Source organism: Balaenoptera borealis (genome assembly GCF_965194805.1).
Source record: "Balaenoptera borealis genome assembly, chromosome: 12".
NCBI classification, from domain to species: Eukaryota; Metazoa; Chordata; class Mammalia; order Artiodactyla; family Balaenopteridae; genus Balaenoptera; species Balaenoptera borealis.
The window spans coordinates 77,055,676-77,075,591 of record NC_138869.1 but is presented as its reverse complement, the minus strand read 5'-3'; the positions used below and the strand labels follow the sequence as shown (position 1 = coordinate 77,075,591).

At 51.9% G+C, this 19,916-nt stretch overlaps 1 protein-coding gene and 1 pseudogene across 3 annotated transcripts in view; both read right to left on the bottom strand.

Annotated features, from left to right (window-relative positions):
• The window catches only part of PTK7 (protein tyrosine kinase 7 (inactive)), a 59,910-nt gene that overhangs the window by 21,734 nt on the left and 18,260 nt on the right, over positions 1–19,916 (bottom strand). For both annotated transcript variants that reach the window (XM_082345477.1, XM_082345476.1), the window contains exons 2-5: positions 1,894–2,181; positions 1,403–1,505; positions 848–1,038; positions 602–752 (exon numbers count right to left, since the gene is read on the bottom strand). In XM_082345477.1, coding sequence (XP_082201603.1) covers positions 602–752; positions 848–1,038; positions 1,403–1,505; positions 1,894–2,181 — 733 coding nt within the window. The remainder of the gene's footprint in view (positions 1–601; positions 753–847; positions 1,039–1,402; positions 1,506–1,893; positions 2,182–19,916) is intronic.
• LOC309607210 (large ribosomal subunit protein uL10 pseudogene) lies at positions 14,741–19,517 on the bottom strand (annotated as a pseudogene). The gene has a single exon. The product of its transcript is annotated as a large ribosomal subunit protein uL10 pseudogene (transcript).

Below are 19,916 nucleotides of genomic sequence, written 5' to 3'. Positions count from 1 at the left end.
CTACTGATGATGTCCTCAGGGCTGCAGCCAGGCGGGATCCCAGCCCACAGCCTAGGGAGCCACACCTCCAAAGGACCATGGCCACGCCTGGCACCACACAGTTGCTCTCTGCTCTCATAGGGCCTGGATGAGGACAGAAGTCCCTATAGAGGGCCTGACACCTCCCAGAACCTTCTGGTAATGTTTGCTTCTTCCAAAATATGTGCGTGTGCGGGCATGTGTGTAAGTAAGGTATCCTTGCCCTCCGGGACCTTCCTGTCCAGGCTGTGATCCCCCAGGTCCCCTGTGTCCCTCCATCCTTGGGTCTCTACACCCCCATCCCAGAAGACCCATGTGGGCAGAAGGGGAGGGGAGAAAGTAGCAGAGCCATCGCTGGCTCACACAGTGTGTCTGTGGGACCTGGAAAAAGATGCCCTTCCTGGAGACCCTTCCCTTTGTTGGACTCATTTTGTAACAGGAAGACATTCTACTGCCATCTGCTGGAAAGTCGAAGTAATACACGTATAGATCTATGATATCTGTGATAAGAACTTCATTCCCTTTTAGAGAACCATATACAACTTTTATCACCATACTGGAAAGCTGCTGCCAGATGCCTTACCGGCTGCGGTTAGTGATGGGAGTGTCATCCTCAAAGACCCACTGCAGGCTTGGGGGCGGGTGGGCTGAGAACTGACAGTGGAACATGGCCTCCTCATTCCTTGCCACTACCACGTCCTGGGGAGCCAGTACCACCCTGGCAAAGCTCTCATCTGGGGTGAGGGAGGCACAGACACGTGAGCAGGCAAGGTGGGGAGGCCCCTCCCCCATCCCCAACTCACCTTCTCCATCCCCACCCCAGGCTCACCAGCAATGCTCAAGGTGAAGTTCTGGCTGCTGCAGGCCTGGCCAAAGGCATTGTGGGCACAGCAGGAGTAGATGCCACTGTGCTCAGGGCCGGCCGGCCGGAGGGTCAGGTTCTTCTCCTTACTGCTGACCGTGTGGTTGCTCTGACCATCAGACAGGGCGCTCCCATCTTGGAACCACTGGTAGGTGGGCCTGATGGGCCGAGGGGGTCAGCAGCAGGGGGGCAAGGGGGTTCTCAGGTAGCCGGTAGGGAGGGCCAGAATCAGAGGGTCAGGGCTGGACCCCTCAGTTTACAAATGGGGAAACTGAGGCCTGGAGAGGGACCGTGACTTGCACAAAGGCACACAATTCAGGGGCAGAATCTGGCTGAGATTCTAGATTTCCCAGCTCCCAGAATCCAGGATCGCTCCACAGTACAGCGCTGCCCCTTCTCTCGTGACCAGGGCCCAGTGTGGAGCAGCATGGGGCAGGGGCGGTGGCAGAGCCCACAGTTTGGGGAGACAGCTCTGTCAGTCCAGAATAACCCTTTCCCTCCCCATCCTCAATGTCTCCTTACCGAGGGTGCCCATCAATGTGACAACGCAACATGACCTGGGTCTGTGGCTGGATCTCGGCTTCCGAGGCTGGATGCTTCAGGACCACGGGACCGGACTCAATCCCTGGAGCAGAAGCCATGGTTGCAGAGTGAGGGGCGGGGCAGAGCAAGGGTGAGAAAGCAGAGGAGAAGGAGGACAAGCAGGAAACGATGGAACCTGGAGGCTCTGGAGCCAAGAGACACTGGGCCACACTGCCTCACTGCTCCTGCCATTTGCAAAAGTATCCGGCAGATCAGTGGGTTCAAGACTTGAAGGGGAAAAAAAATAAATTCTGGAAAAATTAAAACTTTTTAACTTCCTCTTATCCACACAAGCAGAGAGCTGACCCCAATTGCATTCTCCCTGCCCCATTCAACTGGAAATGGGAGAAGCTGAGGCAAAGGAGGAGTCCCGCAGGGCTCAGGAGTTGAGGGTCTAGAGGGAGGGGGCGGGCACAGCCCCCGGCTCTCACATTTGATGTTGAAGGAGGCATTGGCACTGCGGGCCTCCTCTCCGGTGGCATCATCCCGAGCCACGCACTGGAAGGCTCCCGAGTCCTGCAGCCGGTCCACAGCTGCGAAGCTCAGGCTGCTGCCCTGGGCGAAGCGCCGCTCGGTGTCCTGGACAGGGGCCCCATCCAGCAGCCAGTACACGTGCACTGGGCCTGGGGCCTCGACCTCACAGCGGAGCAGCGCCCGGCGCCCCTGCAGCGCATCCTGGGACGATGGCTCCTTGATGAAGACAATGGTTGCCTGGGCACCTGCAGATGGGGAACACGGGAGAGGCAGGGTCAGGGGGAGCTGCAGCCACTGTTCTAACACAGGACACCCACTGTCCTGTGCACAGGAGACGTCCAATAAGTGCAAGTGAGAAGGATCATGAGACCACAATTGCCAAGTGTCCACTGAGGAACGTTTACACTGTGCTGGGCGCTCCGCAGGCTACAAAGATGCAGTACCCTCCAGGACGCTAGTCTGGAGGCGGACACAGGATAAGGCAAAGCTCGTGCCAAATGAATGATGTGGGCAGTCAGTGTCTCTAGAACACCGAAGAGGGAGGGAGCCCCAAGGACTAGGGGAAGGAGGGGATTAATGCCACATGGGACACTCCCTAGAGGAAGAGGGCCTTGGAGCTGCGGGACCAGATCATAGGAAATGCCAGACCAAGGAGCGGGGAACATTAGCAAGCAACCCTCCCACCATCTTCAGAATGCAGGACACTGAGCAAAGTTAAATCATGATCCAAAGAACTTCTTGGAAGGATTACTGGCATTCACATACCCGCTGAGGGTCCAGCATCAGAGGTGGCCACAGGTCAGGGAGGCGGCTTTGAATCCCATCCACAGACCACTCTGCAGCCCAGCATTCCCCAGGGGCGTCTTTGGGAGAACCCGTCCCATCACAGGAGAAGCCAATATTCTCTTGAACTGGCATTATTCCCAAAGACATGCCAGGGCCACCCCCATGTCCTTCTCTCCATCCCTAAGGATCCGTCTGTGGCCAAGGCTGGCTCTTCTGTGCTAGGTGAGAGGTGAGCTAAGTGGTCCCAGGTTTTCACCTGAATCCACTCCCCCTCCTGCATGGCTACAGTTCAGCTCTGGCAGGGGTCAGGGGGGCACCCTCGGAGGAAGGGGCCCTGCAATCAAAGGTGGAACTGTAGCCAAACAAAGGGGAGAGTGAAGAGCCTGTGCAGAGCGGCAGATGGGCTGGGGAGGCGGAGGGCAGGGCCAGACAGGTGGCATAGTTACCAAGCAGGAATGATACACTGGGCTTTGCTCCTGGTCCGCGTGGGCGCCCTGCAGAGGCGTGGAGCTGCGGAGCCCGGGACACCAGCCGCCTGGGGAGTTTGGGGTGGGGGGGGGGGCCGGTGATGGCACAGAGGAGGATGTGCTGTCCCTCCAGGAAGAAGCAACAAGCCACCTGGGGCTGCTATGTGAAGAAGCAGGCTCTGCCTCTGGCCAAACTGGGCCTAGCAAGGGCAGGAAGGAAGAGGCTAATGGGGTCCTGCCCATCCCATCCCAAACCACAGGAGACTGATCTTGGCCCAAAGAGCACTCTTCCAAGTCCCTGGGCGGAGCGGGGGGAGGGGGGTTTGGTTCTTTAGGGCACAGGAACCTGTCTCCTCATAAAGTCAGTTTCAAGACAAGTTCAGGATCCCCCAGGGCTGGGCCCAGAGGAGGGGCTGAACCGATGTTGGTCCGCTTCCCAGCATTCCAGAGGGGCCGGTCCGCAAGACACAAAGAGCTGCAAGGGGCTGGGAGCTCCCGCATTACTTCTCATTGGGTTCCTGCTGGCTCTCTGGATGGGACAATTCTCCACCACGCTGGGCTACCCCACCCACTGTGCAAGTTAGCAAATCCGCACCCAGTCACCCTAACAACCCAAACACCCCCGCTCGTTTCCAATCTCTGCACAGGAGTGCGGTCCTGACCCCGCTGAGCAACTTGGTACAACCCCTGTGTAGTACAGATGGGTGGGTCAATTGAGGTCCAGAGAGATGAAGGGATTTGCCAGAGATCAAACAGCTAATTTGTGGCAGAGCCAGGACCATGACCCAAGGAGGCCAACTCCATACCCCACGCTCTTCCAAGCCCCGCCCAGGAACTCAAAACCAATCCTGGAAGTATCTGATCTCAGAATGGGACCTCACTCCCCGCAGCCAGGTAGTGAGATAGACACACCTCCTGCAGACAACGCCAGGCTCACAAAGGCACTCAGCGAACACTAGCTGAACTGAGGTGACCTCAGAGGAAGTGTGGGGCAAGAGCTGGCGGACACAGGCGCGTCCGGAACACTTCCCGACCCCCACTCCTGACACAGATGGGCAGCCTCGCGCCGAGGCCTCAGCGGGCCTCTGCAAACGTGACTCACCCAAATCTTGGGACCCTCGACCCAGAACCAAAGATGCTCATCAAAGACCAGAGAGAGATCATCCGCCTCAAAGTGTAGATGACTCCCCACTTCGCAGCTCAGCTTCTCCAGACACAGTGGGGGCCAGGAGTCTCGTCCACACACAGGAGCGTTAGTTAAGCGTTTGCAGTCAGGTCCGACTCGATCCTGACCATCACACTCGGTGTGCCTGACCTTGCGTAAGGAACACAGACCGTGCCCCAGCTTCCTCTGCCTCTCCCATGAGGCTGTCGTGACCCGAAAACGCAGTAACACGTGTGAAGTGCCTTGGATGAGCTCGCTCGGCGGGCGGCTACCGTGCTCCTTACCACTGTCACCCATCCTGCCCGAGGACTCGAGTTTTAGGGATATTAGAAAGCTCCCCCCATGCAAGGCCCAGCACCATCTCAGACCCCAGATGGGAAGGGATAATCAGGTGGGGGGTAGGATGGAGGGAAAGGGGCTGTGGGGTTGCAGGAACCACAGACCACTTGCCACAGAAACCTGAGCTGGGAGAAGAGATGGCATGACTCAGAGGGACCCCAGCTCAGCCTCCAGCATCCCGTCCGGTCCCGGGGCTGGAGCTGCAGGAGCTGTGGTGAAACGCTGCATTCCCAGACTGCCACTCAGAGCCCCCACCGCACCCCCAAGACAGGGCCTGGGAAACATCAAAGCCAGCCCCGCGGGGCCCTCTGTCCTGACGTCAGCTCACAGCAGGTCCTGGTTAGTGCTTGGCTGGGGCAGACTTTAGATGTTACAGAAGGCAGGGAGGGCGGCCACCAGGCCTCCTCTAAGACCCCAGCCCCTGCTCTGAGCCCACACCCCTGGCCAGCAGGCTTCTCACGCAGGAGCCTGGCCCAGTGCTGCGGCACCCACGTTTACTGTGCCCAGTCTGGCCGTCTGCATGGTCTGCAGGAGAGGCTGGTCTGTTGTTTTGTTTGAGGGGAAACGGGCAGACCGAGGAGCCCCTGGCAGAAATGCCGGACTCCAGACAGGGAGGGGCTGGGAAGTGAGGGACTCTTCAGAAGCTTCGGCTGAATGACAGAGAAGGAGGAAGGCTCTGGGGATCGAGGTGGTACCTGCCTCGAGGTGGCACAGTCCCCTGCACTTCCCTGTCCCTGCACCACCTGACTTGAGGATGCCTCCCAGGGCTGTGGTCCGGGGAAGGCCCACTCTGGAAGCACACCGGTCCTGGGCTTCCCAAAGCCGCCCCCCTTTCAGAGTCCGGTCCTCCGTGCATCACACCTTCTACACCCAGGCCCTCACGGAACACCTGGCCCACGTGCCGCTCAAGGAAGCCGCTCAGCGTAGCAGCAGCCAGTGGCCCTGCCGCTCCCTAGCAATGCCACCTCCGCTGGCCTCTCCCTTGACGTGAAATGAGGACCACAAGCCTACCACTCAGGCTGTGTGAGGCTAAGTGGGTTCATAAACGCAAAGCCTATAGCACAGCCCGGAGCACACGGAGGGCATGGTGGGCTCAAGAAGCACTGCACCGTGACCGGCAGGCAGAGTCATCTGCCCACATCAGGCACGACCCCAACAGAGCTGGCGCTGCAAATACCCAATAAGGACATTTTCCAAGCCATTTCCTTGGCTCCTCAACAGCCATCTATATGCAGACACTCACTCTGCCTGTGCCCTGGCCCCTGGCCCCAGCCCCCTGAGAAAGGGCTGTGTGGGCAGCAGCCCAACTCCCGCTCCCCACCCGCCAGCAAGCGTCTGGTCTGGTGCCCGCCTTCCTTGATGCTCTCTGGGCTCCAGGCCCAGTCGACCCACGTGTATATACGTGTGCATCTGCGCACACACATGTGTAAACATGATTTTATGGAGAGCAGAGAGCAGCAGGAAGTTTTTCTGCTCTGATAATTTCAGCTACTTCGGTCCAAGTAACCATCTGGGCCACTCAACTACCTGTCTCCCAGAGACTAGTCCTCTTGGTCTTGGAAAGACAACCCCTGAATCTGTACAGGTCCCAGAACCTGCCAAACCTGACCAGTTGATTCCATCTACCTTCTCTCCCTCCTACTAAAGAAATTCTATCCTTCGGACAGCTGCCTTGGGACCAGGCAGAGGTACCAAGATGACCCTGGGTGGCCCTGGCATGGGTATTCTGCACGGATGTGTGTAATCACGAGTGACTGTGACCTTTCTCACGCACGAGGCCAACCAGCCACAGGCGGGAAGTTGACTCCTCCATACCCAAGACTCAGTCCCTGGTTCCAGGACCCACGTCCCTGTGGGGACATCCTGCCTCCCAGATGACCTCGAGAGCACAGGCCAAGACAGCTCCTATTGGGTATATGGTCCCCTGAGGGAGAGGTTTGCCAACTTCCTGTGCCCCATCTGGGGCGACAGCATCAGGACACAGGCCAGGAGAGACAGCCCTCAACCCGAGAGGCACAAATGCTCTGTTCCAGGAAAGAGAGCAGCCCCAGGCCTCCTCACCCACACGAGGATGGCCCTGCTCACAGGTCCCCTCCATGTGGAAACTCTAAGGACACCAAATGAGAGGCCCCAGGGGTACCAGGGTCCCTGCCCCACTTCTCCTCCCCAAGGGGCCAATGCACCACAGGTCCTTGGCCTTCAGGGTCTAACTGGTACACTTTCAGTTGCTCTGGGACACTCCAAGGGTCCACGACTCATAGGCATGCGTCAATTTTTTGAGGAACAAATCTCAGTCTCTGTAAGAACAAGTCGTTTGCATGAACAGCAAGCCCAGTCATCTCCCCAGTTCACCTGGGCCAGCAGGAACACAAAAGGCTGCAGTGGGGTTTGTGAATCTGGGGATCTGGAATGTGCCCCACCACCACCACCAGTCCATCACCAATATACCACATGTGGTTTTAGCACCAACAACCCTGTTTGATGATAAGCCCCAGAAAATCAGGGTTCAGAGGGTTGCTGAAAATCCACCACAGCTGACTCAGAGACCCAGAGGCAGAGCACAAAGTTCTAGCTGCCCACCCCCCTCAGCCCCATCTCCCGAGTGTCTACAGAAGGCCCCAGGTTCGCTGACAGCAGCCCCGCATCCCTCCACAAGCCATCACAGCCCTCGCTTGGAGCCATGCGGGAGGGAACAGAGCCAGGGACCCAGCTGAGTTTTCCTGTCCTGGGATTTAACTGTAAATATCTGGAGAGGCTCCCACATCCGGATTAGAGAAACAGAACAAAATCACCAGGGATTAGCACAGAAACAACCTAGCGGGCCAGCTCTTCTACCTTAGATGAAAACCACAACTCAGCCCTGCCCGGCCCACTCCTGGGAGGCCCTGGAGGGGGAAGATCAACCTCTGACGGCAGAAGCGGGTCCTCGTGTCCAGTATCATGCGGCATCCGAGCCCAGAGGGGCAGATACACCGGTTGGGAGATGTGATTTAAGAAGCTCCTCAGCCAGCAGCCACACCACCTGACCCTCCCTCCAGCTGGTCTTCTGCTGGGGCTCAGAGGGCCATACCTAGGGCACATCTCTCACCCTTAGTAACCCTCAGATGCCTGCGATGTCTCCAAGGAAGCGGCAATAAATTAAAAGCTCAGCCAGAGTGAGGTGGTGCGATCAGGCAGAAGGAACATGGGGTAGAGAGACCTGGGTTCTAGTCTCGATACAATCCCTAAAAAGTAGGGTGACCCTGACCAACCACCACCCGCCACCAGGTAGTTTTATTATATGTAAAATTAGAGAACTGAAAGGATGTGACTGGACAGTCACCAAGACCTAGTCCTGGATTCGCTGGCACTGAGCCTGAGAGGCAGTTACAGAAACAAAGGGCTCCCTCCCCAGAGTCCCCTTCCTGCCCCCCAGCCTCCAGCTGCACAGCCGGCCCCTAAAGCCCACACACCACATGTAGGGCCAGCCCCGGGAGGGATTAAAAGTGATGCTATAAATGGCAGGTGTGCAGTTAGAGGCAGCTGGGAGTTGCAAACTGGGACCCAGCATCACTGCTGAAGAGCTACTCCCATTCCCGCGGCTCAGCTTGCATCCTGCCTCCCCAGGAGATCCCGCCTCTGCCTCGGCCACACACTTGCACTCACAGCTCACTGCCCGTGACACCCCTGATATGCCCGCCTGTGCTGTGAGCAAGAGCCATATCTTCCAAGCTAGACTGCAAGCTCAAGGTGAGCTTGAATGGGCACCTTCTATGTCCATTCTCAGCTCCAAGGAGAGAGAGAGACAGCAGCCAGCTGTCTCCTGAAGACGCCAGTGAGCGGCCTGCAGAAATAATCTACATTGCGGGGAAGGCAATGGGGCTGCTGGACCACGAGACTAGGAAATGAGCCAGGAGCTCAGGCCCAGGAAGACTTTAGGGATGCTCAGATGGTGTGTTCAGGGACCCCAGAGGGGTCAAAGAGTCCGCCCCTCATCATCCAGAGAAGATGGAAAGGGACTTGCTGCAGGTTCCACAGCCATTCATTAGGGGGGCCCAGACCCAGGCCCCAACCAGGTCTTCCTCCCAGGTGCAGTGGGGAGGGGCCCAGGGACACCACAGCAAGAACAGTGCCAGGGTGAGCCTGGGGGTGAGCGTCCCACGGTCTTTCTTGTGCAAGCAGAGGGCAAACTAAATGACAGTCTGGAGACTGGTTGGACCTGACTTCATCTATTAATTTTCAAGACAGGCTCAGAAAACTCTGGGAGACTCCGTTTTCTGAGCTCTTTTTACTCATCTCTGAGGCACACACCCTAAACTCCCTATGCAGGGAGAACATGATTCCCTGTCCTTTAGGTGGAGTGGCCTCAACTCCACTCAGTGAGGGAAAATCCTCCCTGGCTCCTAAAGACGGTAAAATATCCCTTCGGCCTGTTCTGTCCAATATGGCAGCCACTAGCCACATGGGGCTATTCAAATGTAACTTAATTAAAATGAAACAAAACTGAAAACTCATTGCCTCTGTTCCACTGGCCATATTTTTAGTGCTCGGGAGCCGCATGTGGCTAGCGGCCACCGTACTGAACAGCGCCGATGTAGAACTGTTCTGTCCCCACAAAAAGTTCCATCAGTCAGCGCTGCCTTAGCTACTCTGACCGTCTGCTTCTTGCCGGCCCTTATTACACGGACGCATTATTTCTCATCCAAAGAACCCTCCACACGGACCAGCCTCATTTCACAGAGGAGGAAACTGGAGTCAAGGCTATCCCAGTAATGGCGGGGTCGGGAACTGCCCCTGGATCTGTCTGGCTCCCACATGGGTGTTCTTTCCACGCTGGCTGCTCTTCATTTCTTTCACTTTATTCCCTTTTATCCAAGTCCCCCCAACAACCATTCTGTCCTGTTAGAGGTAGATCCTCTCTTTGTATGTGCTCTGGTCAAATGTGATTGCTGTTTCGTGTGCGGCTATTTTTAGCCCATATAAATGGTCTTGCATTATCTTTCATTCTGCCTCTCACTTTATTCCATTTAGCACTATGTTTTGAAGTGCCTTCCCTGTGGCCATCACCTACATCCTGCTGCTTTTCCCAGTAGAAGAACATACTGTTGGGTCTGGGGAAGCAAGAAGAAAATGAAATTTTTGAAAACAAGTTAAGTGGCTGAACATAGCTGCCCACAGTTTGAAAATCAGTCTTTGAGCCTACACCCTCCTCTCTGTCTGCCCCGGCACCCTGCCCGGGCCTCCAGCACTGCACCTAGCCTCATGCTGTGCCCCCGCACGCATAGGGGTATCAGCAGAGCCTGGGGAAACACGCATGCAGGCGCACACCCCCAGCTTCTCCCGTGCCCCTTCCTCCTCCCACCAAACCCCAAAAGTGACTAAAGAGGTTGGCCCTCAGCTGGTTCCAAAGGGATAAGAGAAAGAGGCAGTCTCATACTTTTATATTTAGAAGTGCTCTGCAAACCACTTCCTGGAGCAGACAAGAGTGGGGAATGTGAGGACATCGCTTTGCTATGTGTGATGTGGAAAGCACGAGCCACCCAGGGCCTGCAGCAATGGGCCGCATGTACCACACACCCGATGACACGCAGCGACGCCGAACACATGTGCAGATGAACGCGGCCCTCGGCAGCCTGGCCATCCCCGCGGGGCCAGGGCACAAGGCAGGGCCCAGGAGTCGGAGCCGGGCACCGTCCTCCAAGTGCCCCTCTCCCAGCCTTCCTTTCTTTCCTTCTCCACCTGTCTGACCAACAGCTGCTTCTGGAAACCAACCCTTCTCTCCAGGGAAAGGGTTGCTCCAGGCTTTAAGCCTCAATCTGAAACACAAAGAGAAGAATCCAGACTGAAGGAGGCGGGTTTGGAAGAGCCAGTGTCTTCAAGAGGCAAGGGTGCCCTCCTCGCCTCTGGGCTGCTGGGGAGGGGTGTGGGGGGCAGGATTTTGCACAGTGCCCACTGCCTTCTTCTGAAGGTAGACCTGCTGCTGCCATCAAAGGCCCTCCCCTCAGCCACCTCTGCTACCACGTGTGGCTGGAAAAATGTCGGAGGGGGAAGCTATCTGGAGGTGGGGATCGACTATTGTGGCCATGGTCACTGCTTCAACATCACTCAGATGTAACTGATGCTTGCCCAGTTGGGGGAGGGCGTGGTCAGGGGACAGAGAGGGGGAGGGGAAGGCAGGCCAGCTGCTTAATTAGAGTCAAAGCATCAGACATTTCCTAGACTCCTTATAAACTTCACTTTACAGCTTAAAATATAAACTCTCTAGTAAGACAAAACCAATTTTATTCTTTTATTTCTTAACTGCATCATTGATGATTTGCTCCTTTATTTTTTAAAAGAAAATAACCAAAAAAGAGTCGTTTTTGAAAAATCAGCTGTTCTGAAAAAGCATTCTGGCTAAAGATGGCAAAATATGTATTTCAATCTCCAAATCAGTAACAACAGATGAAAAAAATACAATCTGATGAATAACAGACAGAAACAATTCCTTGTAAGTTATTTTTAAAAGCACCAAAAACTTGCAACACATTACCAGATGCTTAAAGCCTAGGGATAACTGACTTTTGGGGGCCGGGGGGCGGGGTGGTGTTATAAAACATAAAGCACACACAAATAGCTAAAGAAAAAAAAAGCCCCTAAGAGTGGCTGATGCAATAACTGAATAGCCAAAAAAATGACAAAGACCTAAAGTTTATTTTATGCCTACTCTGTCGATCTTGAAGTCAGGGTCTGGAAGGTACCAAGATCTGGCTTCACTTAAGTCTGGAACTGGCTGTCCCTTCATCCCAGGAGGTGCCTCTTACAGGCCTCTAAAGTCACGCAGAGAGAAAGAGAGAGAAGCAGACACTGATGGAGAAAGACAGAGGGAGACAGGAAGATGAGAAAAAGCGGGCTGGAGGGAGATTGATGGTGTGGGCGGGGGAAGGGAGGGAGGAGCAGAGGAAGGGAGGGAGGGGGGAGGGATGGGGACAGAGAGACACAGAGAGACCCAGATCAACAGCCAGACAGGGACAGAGACAAACTGAGACACAGAGAGTAACATACAGTCCTAGAGAGACCCAGAGAAAGGGACAAGAAAAACAAAGACCCAGAGCACACATATGTGCACACACACACGTAAGCACACAAAAGGCTCCCCATGCCTGTAGAGCAGCCCCCAGCCCCACATTGACCCCAGCTTCACCCCCCTCCCCCGGCCAAGTAAACCCCCCACAGGGCTTTCCCTGCATCTCTAGTAGGGAGGGTCCTCCCCACTCCCTCCTGACACCCAACCCAGTGGCCACAGGGACTCCAAACTCAGAGAGTCCCTGGCTACAGGCCACGGGGCTGCCCAGTGTAACACTAGACACGGAAGGTTACAGCGAACCTGTAGCTGGGAGACCGGGGGAGTGAGAGGAGTCGGGAGGGACTCTAGATACACCCGATTCAGACCAGATTCAGACCACTCATCGTGGAGAGCCTCAAATGAGAGGCTCCTGGTAAATAATTCACCAGGAAAAATACAGTACCTTCCCTGGGCTCATCCATTATTCACCAAGATAAATGTACCATACTGTTACACTTCCTGACATCTAAAAATGGTCTGAGCCATTAGGCCAGGAGCAAGAAGACAGCAGGGCACTTTCTACCCAACTCTTCCAGAACCCCTGACCCAGCAGTCCTGGTGCTCCTGGAACACACTCTGCTGCTCCTCACACAAGGGCAAAGTCAACTTCCAGAAACAGCCAGCCTGGGCTCAGACCATGAGATCCCGAGAGCAGGCCCGCCTCCACAGCCCTCAGGAGCCCAGGCAAGTCCTAAGTAAGACCCCCACCCTGTTCACCAGACCCCGGAGAGGTCAGCCCTCTCAAAGGGAAAAGGCAACCACTGTCTGTACCTGTCTAAGAGCAATTCTGTTCCTAGGAGGTTCAAAGAGTTTGACTTTGATGCCAAATGAGTGTCACCTACAGAAAGACCTGCATCTGACTTGCACAGACGGCTCTGAGAAAATCACTCTGTCCTTCAGGCCTCAGTTTCCCCATCTGTAAAGCCAGCTGCTCCTTATCCTGCAGGGACGAAATGCCCCCTGGGAAGTCTGAAGAGCTGCACCACTTTAAGGCCCTGGCTCACAGTGTACAGGCAGGACGGAGATGCGACAAGAGCTCAGAGTCTGGAGTCAGACTGTCTGCACTTCAATTCTCCTCTCCCACTTACCGAGCATATGACCTTGGGCAAGCTGTTTATCCTCTCGGTGTCTCCGTTTCTGTAGCTATAAAATGGTGCTAATAACAGTATCTACCTCCCAGGCTTGAGAAAAGTAAATTCACATGTTAACCAATGTAGCGTGTTTGGAACAGTGCCTGGCACGTATTAAGTATCATGTGAGTTTGGGCTCTTAGCCATTCTTGCTCATCATTATTATGTTCGAGATTTTTTTTTTTAATCTTTTAAGGGCCTCCGTCCCATGACAACCACCTCTTACCCAGTGTAGGCCTTGGTCGGCATCCCTCTCACGCAGACCATTTGGAGCTGCCTACTGCCCTGTTTGACTCGCCACCCACTCAATCCCTGCCATGTGGGTGTATAGGTTCTGAACAGACCCTGGGGTCCAAAACTTTGTCCCACAGCTGCCCCATGGAGCCTTGGAGCCGGCGGGTCACTTAAGTGGGGCTCCACAGGGAAGCAGCTGACTGCTGGGACCTCTGCGCTCTCTGGCCCACTGCCCCGGGAACCTCCAGGCAGTGCCCAGATTAGCAGTTGCTCATCGTTTCAGTCACTCCCCCACTTTCAATATGAAGAAGAGTCAGAGCGAGTCTGTCTGGGTGAAAATGGATCCAGACCATGTTGGAATGAGGCAGGCCTCTGGCCTCAAGGGACCCAATGGTAGTTAGGTGAGGACGGCACAGTGAATGTTTAGGTGCCAACTAATGCCTGGAGATAACTCTTAGGGTTCAGCTTTCTGACCCCGTAAGTCCCAAATGAGAGAGGACTGGAAAATTCTTTGCTTTATAAAGGAAAATATCTGACTACATAAAATAGAAGTTGTAAACAACTCTCAACGGCAAACGACCAATTAGGAAAATGGTTTCTAGCAATTGACAGAAGAGGGGCTGCTGGCCTTGATACACAGTTACAAATCAATCATAATAACTACTAAAATTCTAATAGTAACGTGGTCAAAACAGCATGTCTTCTCAAAACAAATATAGATGATTAATATAAGAAAACATTCCAATGCACCAGTAACCTAATGAATGCAAATTGGAACATAAATGCAAATAAGAAATGCAAATCATTCTGCCCTATCAAATGAACGCCAAGTTTTTTAAATAACACTCAACACTGGTTGAGTATATGGAGAAAATGGTCCTCATGCTTTTCAGATGGGAGTGTAAATGATAATAATGTCATTCTGGAAAGTGGTTTGGTAATATTGTACCAATATCCTAAAAAATTCGTGCCCTTCTTCCTTGGAGAAGTACCTGATTCCAGGTCTGGGCAGGAAATGTGCCAGATGAACCTGGAACATCTTATCATACAAGGAAATGAGCAAAGGGCCACATCAAAAGGTTCAGGGCCAGCTTGAAGAGGCTCCCGCGAGGCCAAGAAGGGACCTTTTAAGCTTCATAAGGGTAAGAACCACATGGCCTTAACACACTGGTAAGTTTAAAATCTGTGAGTTCATAATGATGTTTAAAAAAAAAGAGCTCAGAGGGGAGGGATAAATTGGGAGACTGGGATTGACATATACACACTACTATATATAAAATAGATAACTAATGAGAACCTACTGTATAGCACAGAGAAGTCTACTTAGTACTCTGTAATAGCCTACATGGGAAAAGAATCTAAAAAAAGAGTGGATATATGTATACGTATAACTGATTCACTTTGCTGTACTCCTAAATCTAACACAACATTGTAAATCAACTATACTCCAATAAAAATTTTTTAAAAAGACACCGGTAATGCCAAAGCATAAGATTTTAAAAATTAAAAATTAAAAAAATGTTTTTAAAATTAAAAAAAAAAGAGCCCAAAGCCCTCCATTGGTCACTTTTGAAGGATGCTAGAAAACCAACTCATTATTTTATTTTACTTTATTTTATTTTTTGGTGACGTAAGCCGCCTTTATTTCCTTGTTTCACAAATAAAGCCGTCTGAGTTGCCTGCTTTTTGGTGATTAGTCAGAGACCAAATCCCATATACTCGTCCGACTCCTCCGACTCTTCCTTTGCTTCAACCTTGGCTGGGGCTGCAGCTGCAGCAGCAGGAACAACAGTGGTGGCAGCAGCCACAAATGCAGATGGATCAGCCAAGAAGGCCTTGACCTTTTCAACAAGTGGGAAGGTGTAATCAGTCTCCACAGACAAAGCCAGGACCCACTTGTGCCCACTGATGATAGAATGGGGTACAGATGCAACAGTTGGGTAACCAATCTGCAGACATACGCTGGCAACATTGCGGACACCCTCCAGGAAGCGAGAATGTAGAGTTTCCTCTGTGATGTCAAGCACTTCAGGGTTACAGATGCTGCCATTGTCAAACACCTGCTGGATGACCAGCCCAAAGGAGAAGGGGGAGATGTTCAGCAACGTGGCTTCACTGGCTCCCAATTTGTCTCCAGTCTTAATCAGCTGCACATCACTCAGGATTTCGATGGTGCCCCTGGAGATTTTAGCGTGATGCCTAAAGCCTGGAAGAAGGAGGTCTTCTCGGGGCCCAGACCAGTGTTCTGGACCAGCACAGTGACTTTGCAGGGCGGCAGCCGGCACGTCATTGGCCAGCAGCATGTCCCTGATCTCAGTGAGGTCCTCCTTGGTGAACACAAAGCCCACGTTCCCCCGGATGTGAGGCAACGGTTTCTCCAAAGCTGGGTTGTTTCCCAGATGCCCTCGGATCACCTTGTGCATCATCGTGTTCTTGCCCATCAGCACCACAGCCTTCCCGCAGAGGGACATGCGCATCTGCTGCATCTGCTTGGAGCCCACATTGTCTGCCCCCACAATGAAGCATTTCGGATAATCATCCAGAAGTTGGATAATCTTAAGGAAGTAGTTGGACTTCCAGGTTGCCCTGTCTTCCCTGGGCATCACGGCGGTGCGTCAGGGATTGCCACGCAGGGTTTAAAGACGACGTCACTCACTCGAGGACGCCTGGCGACAGGCTCATTATTTTAAAAACTGGTCAAGAAGCATTTACTTTCCCTTTCGTGAACAGCTATACCTCAGGGTAACCAAACAGTTAATAAGGAGCGGTTTATCTTTATAGAAGTTTCCAGCTGATAAATAAAATATCACCACTTTATAGCCCCTAATGAAATACTGGATCTAGCAATGATTATTGACGGCTGCTAATTCCAGAGAGACAACCAGATGTTATGTGCCTACTGAGAAAGTATACCTCGAAAAAAAAAAAAAATCAAATCTGACCCTGACGAAGCCTCCAGATCTATGTTTCATTATTAAAAAGAAGCTCTCTATGGGACTTCCCTGGTGGCGCAGTGGTTAAGAATCCGCCTGCTAATGCAGGGGACAAGGTTTCAAGCCCTGCTCCGGGAAGATCCCACATGTCACGGAGCAACTAAACCCGTGCACCACAACTACTGAGCCTGCGCTCTAGAGCCCGCAAGCCACAACTACTGGGCCCGCGTGCTGCAGCTACTGAAGACCGGCGCGGCTAGAGCCCACGCTCCGCAACAAGGGAAGCCACCGCAATGAGAAGCCCATGCACCACAACGAAGAGTAGCCTACGCTCGCCCCAACTGGAGAAAGCCCACACGCAGCAACGAAGACCCAAAGTAGCCAAAAATAAATAAATAAATTTACTTTTAAAAAAAGAAGCTCTCTAGAAGGAATTTGGAAAACAAGGGCTGAAATAGTTAACTGTGAATGCACATTCTTCTGTTGCTCCCACAAACGGTTATTAAGACCTAATATTGTTGTTGTTAACGTTTCGTGCGCTTCCACCATCTTCTCCACCAGATTCTCAGCTCCCTGAGGTCAGGGACTGGACGTGCACTCTTCCATCCCCTCCACTGTGGACGCCTTGCCCATTGGAGGAGCTTGGGAAATACCAGCTGATCTGTGGTGGGTTCACTGGCCCCTGCAGGATGTGGATCCAAACAGAGTTGAGCCCAATATGGGATCCTGGTCGGCAATTACATTAATTATCATTATTAATTCAACAAACATTTATTTAATGCCTACCATGTGCCAAGTACTCTGCAAGACACTGGGGACGGAGAGAGAAAAATACAATTACTGCCTTTAAGTATCTCTGTTTAGTGGGGGAGTCAGATAAGTAAACATATAATTACAATAGCAAAGGCTTACTGACTGCTTACTTCGTACCAGCCACTATTGTGAGAACTTTAACCCCACTGTTAATGCTTACAACCAGCCAGTGAGGTAGGTACTATGACCCCCATTATGCAGATGAGGAAACTGAGGCACAGAAAGGTAAAGCCACTTGCTCAAGGTAACACAGCTAGTAAGTGACAAATGCAGGATTCAAATCTCCAGTCCTCTGGCTCCAAAGGAAAACCTATCATCATCACTAGGCTTTACCGCATTATCACACAGCATGATGGGTGGGTGCACGATGGGTGGGTGCACAAGGCAGGCTTTTAACTCAGAGTGAGGGTATAAGGGGGCAGAGAAGCATCCTGGAAGAAGGCTCTTCAAAACAAGATTTTAAGAAGGAACGGGGCTTGGGGACTTCCCTGGCAGTCCAGTGGTTAAGACTGCAATTCCAATGCAGGGGGCACGAGTTCAATGCCTGGTCAAGGAACTAATATCCCACATGCCACACGCGTGGCCAAAAAATAAAAAAATTTAAAAAAAAAAAAAAGAAGGAACGGGGCTTGGCAAATAGAAAAAGCAGCACAAAAACAAAACACGAACTCAGGGTAATTCCGGATGCTCAGAGTTTAAGGGATGATGAGGGGGAACACAGCAAAAGGCCACGAGGACACTGGTTTGTGAGGGGTGGAGCAGGCAAAGGAGGTGAAATCCAAGTTTACCCAGCTTAAGCTGTCCCTGGACAAAAATAAATCACCAACACAGTGAGTCCCTGTTTCCAAGGAGGTGGTTGTTAGGTTAGAAAATGGCCTGAAGAAGCTCTTTGTCACGGAGAGAGCAGCAGGTACATTCACAGAAGGCATGATTATGGGATAATGTCATACCTGGTCTATTAGTTTCCTAGGGCTGCTGTAACAAATCACCACAGCTGGGTGGCTTAAAACAACAGAAGCTTATTCTCTCATAATTAAGGAGGCCAGAGTCCAAAATCAAGGTGTCGGCAGGGCTGGTTCCTTCTGGAGGCTCTGGGAAGAGTCTGTTCCACGCCTCTCTCCCAGCTTCTGGTGGTTGCAGGCAATCCTTGGTGCTCCTTGGCTTGTGGCTGTATCACTCCAAGCTCTGCCTCCATCATCACGTGACCTTCTTCCCTCTGTGCGCAACTGTGTCTCCTCTCTTCTTGTAAGGACATCACCAGTCACGTAGGATTAGAGCCCACCTTAATGACGTCTCTTTACTTGATTACATCTGCAAAGGCCCTATTTCCAAATAAGGTCATGGTCACAGGTCCCAAGGCTTAGGACTTGAACATATCCTTTTAGGAGACACCATTCAACCTATTAACACCTGCTATTCTGCAAACTGCTTTTTTTGCCCTACAGCTAACCACAGGTATTTTTCCGTGTCTGTTCACATGGTTCTGGCCCATTCATTTCAACCACTGTATATTATTTCACTGTATCGGTGACCCAAAATCTATTTGTCTAACACCCTAATCATGGACATTCAGATGGTTTTCAATTTTTCGCCATTACAAACAATGCCCCAACTGAATCTCTCTGTACAGGCACCTATGCACATTGGTAATGGGAATGTTTCTTGTAGTACGACTTCCTAGAAACAGGACTCCCCCTGGACCAAAGAGAATACAATTTCAGGGCTTTGATAAATGACAAATTGCTCTTTAAAAAGGCTGTACCAATTTATGCTTCCTTACCAACGTTGATACTTATTAATCTTTGCCAATCTGAGAGACATAAAATAATCCTTTGTTTTATTCTGCAACTCATTTAAGACATTTAGTCTGTTCTTAACAACATAAAGCTATCTTTTGTATGTTCACTGGTTAGCTGAATTTTCTATTCAACTTCTTTGTCTACCTTTTTCCTTGTTTATTTTTACTGTTATCTTTTTCTTATTAATTTGTAATCAATAAGATCACTAATATAAGGCCTTTTCTGCATTACATGTCACACTTTTCCCCCCTGAGAATGGTCATTAAGTTACTGAATGCCTACTAAGTGCCAGGCATTGTTCTAAGTGTTGGGAATACAGCAGTGAACAGGGCAGTGAGGGTTCCTGTTCTCAAATGTTACTTAACTACTCAGAAGAAAATGTATTTGCACATGATTTGGGCTTGGAAATAGATAGGAAGTGAATTTTCACCCTTGGGTGCAAAGCTGTCTTGGAATTCATTTAAATACTGTCCTGTTTTGCTTCGAGAGCCTTTTAGTGGGAAATCTACTCTGTTCTCCAGGTGTCCTGGAAGCACCCACAAAGGAGCAGTGTGGTTAGTGAAGGTGGAAGCAGGAATAGCTGACAGCTGTGCCCTTTCCTTGAAAGGAAGAGCCACACCCCAGGCACCCACACCCCCTAGAAGTCCAGGGCCTTCAACAATTAAGCCCCGGTGAGCTCAGAGAGCAAAGGAATTTTTAAGGAGGAATAACTCTTCCCCATTTCAGTGGAGGGGGTACCACTGGAGTCTCACTCCACCTCCTCCCAGAAGTTCCAGGGAGGTGTGATGTCTCACTGAGTATGTTTGGCTCTGATCCTTCCTCTCCTGCCCACTTGGGGGAGGGGGAATATACCCCCTGCAGATACACACACACACACACACACACACACACACACACACACACACACACACACACACACACACACACACACACACACACACACACACACACACACACACACACACACACACACACACCCCCCCTAATTCAGGGATGAATCAGACAAGCTTATCCTGTTCAGATTACAACCTTGTTCCTCAACCTAGCCTTTATCTATAATAAAGGTGATACACTAATTTCCATCTGTCTAATTCCTGTCTGTCTTTCTTTCTTTCCTCCCTGCATGCACTGGTTTAAAATTCAGAGGAGAGAAGGGTGTAATTTACTGACTCCTTCAACATACAGTTTCCATTCTATTGATTTACGCCTGCGTATTTTATGGGTTTTCTT